Genomic DNA, 6,362 nt, shown 5'->3' with positions numbered 1-6,362 from the left:
GTCCTAATGAGCTAGTATTTCAGGTGCCTCCACCCTTACTCCATAAGATGGTTCAATCCTATTGGTGGAGCACATATATTCCCTCCTTTCATTCTGTTATGCATAGCTGGCATTCTATCATCTCTGAATTTGGTGATTATTAATTTGGTAACATTTATATCTCCCCCCATTGAAATGACTTTTGGCGCGTAAATTAGTTGGTTGAGGTCTGCAATCAGCTTCATTTGTTTGGACTATACCAAAGTAACTCGAAGAGTCTGTACACCGGCTAACACAAACTAGATAAAAAGAGAGGATTTGATGAATTGATTACTCATGAGTCATGAGGAATGTTAGCATGAAAATATGTCCATAAGAAATGAACCTTCATTTTAGGTTTCAAAATTCTCCTCACACATTTTTAAGAAGCGAGTTGACGAACTAAGACAATAAAAAAATGTTTCGTTAAGGCCCATTAAGGAACTATTAGTCTCAACTCCTTCATATTTCCCAAATCACGATGAAACGTGAGATGTCATACTCATTACGTGAGTCTAAATTCCGTCAACATAAAAGTTATCGTTTTCGGCATAAATAGACATGGCAAAATTGACTCAGTCCAAATTAACCCGACACTCGAGCTTGACTCATAACTGAAATTGACCCGACCTAATATTAATTGACTCGAACTGTTATTATTGCACACTAACCATTATTCATAAATATCTTGATAATAACATATTCGAAAATGAGTTGAACCTAAACCACCCAATCCAACCTAAATTTTTCAACCTCAAAATAACTCGAGCCAAATTGATTTAATGCGCATGCCGCACCCAATCCAGTTGGCTGGTTTACTAGGTCTAGGCATAAAGCTTTCAAAAATCTCATTTTCGACGGGTGTTATTCATCTGAAGTTAAGATAGGTAAAATGTGACATTCATATCGTCTTAAGTTAAGACCGTCTTAATGAAGACTCGTACCTCAACAAAATATCCCTAAATGAAGAAAAAACCTCCAAAACCCCTTATCCATTAAAACTCATCATTCCAAAACTCCACACACATTGTTACAACAATGGCGCAACTCCATACACTCTTCTACTCCCCTTGTTCTTCTTCTGCTTCTACCATTTTTACCTCAATTCCTCCTAATTTCACCTACACTTCGTCTTATTCTTCATACTCTTCTCTTTCTGTCTCTTCCCTAAAACCCAACATCTCACTCTCTCTCCACCGTCAATTCCGCCGTGTACGGTGCTCAATCCTTACCGTCGAAAACCCATCTTCAGATAATGATGGTGTTGTTGTTGTTGATGATGAAAATGAGGCTCCATCTTCAACAACTAGATTACTTGCCCAGAATGTACCTTGGTCTTCTACTGCCGATGATATGCGTGCTTTGTTTCAGCAATTTGGCACTGTTGTTGATGTTGAGGTCTTTTATTTATTTTATCCTAATTTTTTCTCAATTTTGTGTCAAGAATTTAGTTATTGTTTTGGGTTTTGTTTCTTTTAATTGGTACTATTTCCGTCTCAGTCATTTGTTTACCTTTTATGTTCGCGGTGAGTGTTATTTTACTCTAAGCAAATGATTGGAACGGAGGGAGTAGTTTCTAGTTGGGTTAATTTTGTGGGGTCTTGGGTCATTCGAACAGCCTCTTTGTATTGCTAAGTTGGGTTAATTTTGTGGGGTCATTCGGAAATAGCCTCTTTGTATTGCTAGCACATGGATAAAAATATAGGATTGCGTACTTCAGAGTTCAGACCCCTCTTACCCCGCAATTTGCTGGAGCCCTTGAGGCGCTGGGTAATTTTTTTGTTGATATACTTGTTCTTTGGTTTTGGATTATGATGAAGTAGCGAAAAAATGAGCTTACTAAATGTTTTCTAAGAGTGAATTTGTTGTCATTCTGTGTTGTGAGCTAAGCTTCAGACATCGGGTTCCCTTACAGCGCGATTGCAGGAGCCGTGAGGCATTAGGCTATATTATTGCTGTACTTGTGACTACATATGTTCCGTTGGGACTTAATTCTGTATATGTAGAAGTAGTTAGTAGGATTGGTGAAAAAGCTAAATAGGATCGCCATTCAGTATTTGAGGGAGTAACTAATAAAGTTTGTCTACTCGTTTTCTCTCTCAAAATGGGTTACATACATACATCTATAGCGGGTTGTTTTAGATTTATCGTGTTGGTTGTCATTGTGGTTCTAACATGGTGAATTTTTTGTGGGTTTTGGATGGTAGTTGTCGATGCATAATAAGACAAGGAACAGGGGCCTGGCCTTTGTGGAGATGAGTACAGCTGAGGAGGCTGCTGAAGCTTTTGCAAAGCTCGAAGGTTTCGTAAGTGCTGTTGCTCTATTGTTTTTCAATTGTTGCTTTTGGGTATTCCACATTGGAAACTTTGCTTTTTGGTTTACCTTGTATTTTTTATGTAGCAGCAGCATTGTGTTATTTTATTGTATAGCTCTAGGTGAAGAATTTCCGGTGAACTTTATGGCTTGAAAGTGCTTTATTTTGATGAAAATATGATAGCTTCTTTCCCAGTTTGTCAAATTAGTTGTTCATTTTGGGCTGAAATTAGAATATTTAGAGTTAAATGTTTTCGGTGCAGGGTTAGTATTGGGTTGAGACACAATTCAATGATATATGCAGTGCCTTTAGACTATGATAACTACTGCCGAGATTGCTGTGCTTTTTTAGGAGTAGGATATAAAGTTAAGATCTTGATGTATCTGATATTATGGTTCGAACAATATGGGACTTCTAAAAGAGTATTCCGAATATTAAGGTATAAAACCATCTATTGGGCCTCAACCATTTGCCATTTGGAGATTGACGGCTTTCAAGGAATGTAACTTTTGGTAGGTCTTGAGTTTCTTCATAGTGCTAAATATTGTTGAGATTAGGTTCTGGGTTTTATCATCTCTGTTAATCTTGAATCCACGAGAGCATCGGTAAACTCTCTTGTTGTATTGTGTTGTATGAGATGGATTGGCTGAATATTGAACTGTTTAGTCTAGGGCAATTGGATCTTTTTCCACATTCTGTTTCCATGATTCTTGTATGAAAGCACCGCTTTTTTTCCTCAGGAATACGAAGGTCGAACTCTAAAGATGTCATATGCTAAGCCAAAGAAGAACAAAACTCCTCCCCCTGTGAAATCAACACCGCCTGTTGTATACAACCTATTTGTAGCAAATTTACCATTTGAAGCAAGGGCCAAAGACCTGAAAGAATTTTTCCAATCAGGTGGCAGCGAACCTGTTTCATCTGAAGTCATATTTCAGGATACTCCTAGAAAATCATCTGGTTATGGTTTTGTTTCCTTCAAGACAAAGAAGGAAGCTGATGAAGTCCTTTCGAGTTTTGAAGGGAAGGTAATGCTTAACAGTGTATTTTTTTTTCCTTGTGGTTTCGCCCTTTTCCCTAATTCAATATTTAGCTCTTCTGTTTCCATGTCTCCCGTAATCGTCATTATTACATAGTGCCTTAAGAAAGGCTGCCACTCAAAGCAGGTGGTGTCTGACGTAGAGTCGTAGACAACCATTTGTTACTTCACGAGAAAAAAACTCAAAAAGAGTGTTTAGAGCCGAACTTGATCAGTTCATTATATCCCAAAGCCATAAGAACAATGACTTGATCGGAAATGGGTGACGCTGTTGCTCTATTATAAAAGAAAAACGTATTCTTAATACTGTTACATTTTTGTAGCTCTCACTTCAGTAAATTATTCCTAATTTGAAATAAGCATCTTACAGGAGCTACTGGGTAGACCAATCAGATTAGCACGCAGCAAAAAATTCGTGAAACTTGAGTCAGAAATAAACTCTCAGACAGAAGAGGAACCAGATTTATCAACTGATTCAAGTCAAGGCTCTGATCAACCCGAGGCACGTGATATGTAAATTAAGGATTGAGACTGCAATTTTTGTCTGTGTTGAGAAGGTAATTCTGAATTCCATAGTCGATAAATTATACTCATGTATATAAATGCCTGTTTCTCATTTGCACAACTTTAAATGACATGGAGTATTTGTGTCGTCTTAACTTTGCTCAGTTATCTTTCATGGATTTAAATTGCATCTTTCTTGATCATTGCATTAGTTTAAGACCTTTTATGGTAATATACTTGTATGTTACTTGCATCTTTTTTATCTTCTCATCCTTTCTTTCGCTCTTTATTGAATCAATAAGGTACTTTTTACTTAAAACAGTTTCGTGTGCTTTCCCAGTGACATTTGCACCACTGAAAGTGAAGATTATGTAGCTTATATAAGAATAAATAAGATTAGGAGTTTATAATCTCCGTAAGGGTCGCGAATTGCAGTTGTGTATTATGACGCAGTGGTCCATCCGGTGTCGCTGTTTATTGCAACTTGTTTTCATATTTCTCATATAAGTAGTACCGGATTTACTAGCCAAATGTTGGCTAATGGCTAATATCCCCCCATCGACCAAACATCCATTATTATAGAAGGAAATATCACACCGAAAGTCGAAAAAACCTTTACTAGATAAGTCGTATGCGGCTTATTCATTAAGTTGGTATGGCCTCTTTAACACTTGGTAGCAGAAATTGCACGAGCACTTGACCAAGTCAAGCGCCTTTAGGCCCGGAGCTAAATCATTAAGGTCAGACTTGATTTTGGTTATGGACACTTCCATGTCATACCAATGCCCCGAGTGTCGAACACAGCTACGCGAGGAATAAGAAGTGACGACACTTTAAACTTAGAAACCGGCGAGGCACACTTAATGTTACACAGATGACCTGAGCCGTTGACTAGATTTTGTTTTTTATTTGCTTCTGCAAATTACTGAAATTCGTGGGTCGATTTTACCACTAAATAATGAGATACGGAGATGCTGATCCGTTCCTGCTGTGTTGGTGTGTTTACAAGCGCATTCTCATTACATGAGGTGATAAGACCGTTGTAAGTTGTACAGCGTCTTATTTGCGTTTCTGTATATTTTTTTATACATGGACTCGGAATTAATTATTCTCCATATTTCCAATGGAGCCAAAGACTCATTACTCTTTGGTTCTGGATTATGATGGAGTAAAGCAAAATGGCTTACTAAAGTGGCTGCGCTTCTTTCTCTTGTGAAGTAGCAGTCCTTCGATGCAGTTCTCGACGCAATTTTCATCTTGGGTCATTCGGAAACAGCCTCTTTGTGTTTTTGACACAAGGGTAAGGCTGCGTACATCCGACCCCCCCTTACCCCGCAATTTGCGGGAGCCATTGAGGCACTGGGGTAATGTGTTGTTGTAATGTGTTGTTGGACTCGGAATTAATTAAAGCAACTTATTGAAATTCTACTCTTTTAACATTGACACGGAACTAGATAACTAACCAAGTAAGAGGCGCTTTAAAAGGCGCTCAATATGGAGGTCAGCTCCTCCGTTGCACTCCCCCTGTTCCAACAAGCGTGTATATATTCCTTTTTGGGTCGTTTCAACAGATTCTATATGTTTTTTCTATGTATTTTATTACTTAAAATGGGCCCAAACTGTGCTTGCTCCTATTTTGAAGTTGAAGGACGTAAATGACCCAAAAACGATTGAAAGTTGTATACAACCTACTAAAATGCGAGAGCAAACAAGTATAGCTGTCAATTCGGTAGTTTTTTTTTTTTTTTATGAAAAACTAAGGTCCAACTCTGATGTAGGAACTTTCTGTGTTGTAGGAACTGTTATCATATATTCATATCCATGGTGATCGATCAAAATTCGCAAATTAACGGCATAAAGTTGGTGAGGGATGCTATGGTTACCAATGATGAATCCAGGTGAACTTTTTGCCCTCAACCTTCAGCAAAATGAGTATTCATATGTTATGTGCATCTACTCCTCTTTGAAGGCTTTCTGCACCGAATAGTCCCCCAACGTTCAACTGGTTACAAGACATCATCCTATTTAACAAAGACTCGTTCTGTAGTTACTCGAGTTTCATGAGTCTGGAGAATGCTATGATTTGTTGTCATTGTACTGTATTTTTAGGTTCCGACAATTGCATTATGGTGCTGTTCTGTTTGGATTATACACTGATTTTACTAACAGGGATAATATACAATATTTGGTCTTCAGTCAGCAAGTGTTAAGGTTATTACACCGAGACAGTTGTATGCATATAACAGTCGGTTCATGTTATACTAAATTTAAGCATATATCTTCGAGGTTATGTTCTACGGAGTACATAATTAGCTTATGTGCTCTAGATGAAACATGTTTGTATCTACGACTCAAGGCAGGTTATCATCAGTTGTCCAATATTCATGCATTCGATACTTTTTGATGGATAAATAAAAGTTCGACGCTTCGTTTTAGTAGTCTACAAATAACCGAGTCTAACACTTGTACAGTTATACGTATACTCG

General features: G+C 37.8%; 1 protein-coding gene across 1 annotated transcript; it reads left to right on the top strand.

Annotated features, from left to right (window-relative positions):
* Window positions 1–968: 968 nt before the first annotated feature.
* Window positions 969–6,071, top strand: LOC141596462 (28 kDa ribonucleoprotein, chloroplastic-like). The gene is made up of 5 exons (XM_074416638.1): window positions 969–1,416; window positions 2,226–2,324; window positions 3,074–3,361; window positions 3,743–3,929; window positions 5,673–6,071. Exons 1-4 carry the CDS (start codon window positions 1,057–1,059, stop codon window positions 3,887–3,889), a joined length of 894 nt encoding a protein of 297 aa, XP_074272739.1. The 5' UTR covers window positions 969–1,056; the 3' UTR covers window positions 3,890–3,929; window positions 5,673–6,071.
* Window positions 6,072–6,362: the final 291 nt, after the last annotated feature.

This window comes from Silene latifolia, chromosome 8, assembly GCF_048544455.1.
Source record: "Silene latifolia isolate original U9 population chromosome 8, ASM4854445v1, whole genome shotgun sequence".
Classification (NCBI taxonomy): Eukaryota; Viridiplantae; Streptophyta; class Magnoliopsida; order Caryophyllales; family Caryophyllaceae; genus Silene; species Silene latifolia.
Note: the sequence above shows the minus strand (reverse complement) of the source record. Positions and strands in the feature narration are given on the sequence as shown.

Bases quoted from the DNA above. Each gene is read 5' to 3' on its own strand.
- LOC141596462 (XM_074416638.1), top strand. From the start codon at position 1,057: ATGGCGCAACTCCATACACTCTTCTACTCCCCTTGTTCTTCTTCTGCT. The intron at 1,417-2,225 runs GTCTTTTATTTA...TTTGGATGGTAG, and splicing joins GCACTGTTGTTGATGTTGAG to TTGTCGATGCATAATAAGAC. The intron at 3,362-3,742 runs GTAATGCTTAAC...AGCATCTTACAG, and splicing joins TTTCGAGTTTTGAAGGGAAG to GAGCTACTGGGTAGACCAAT.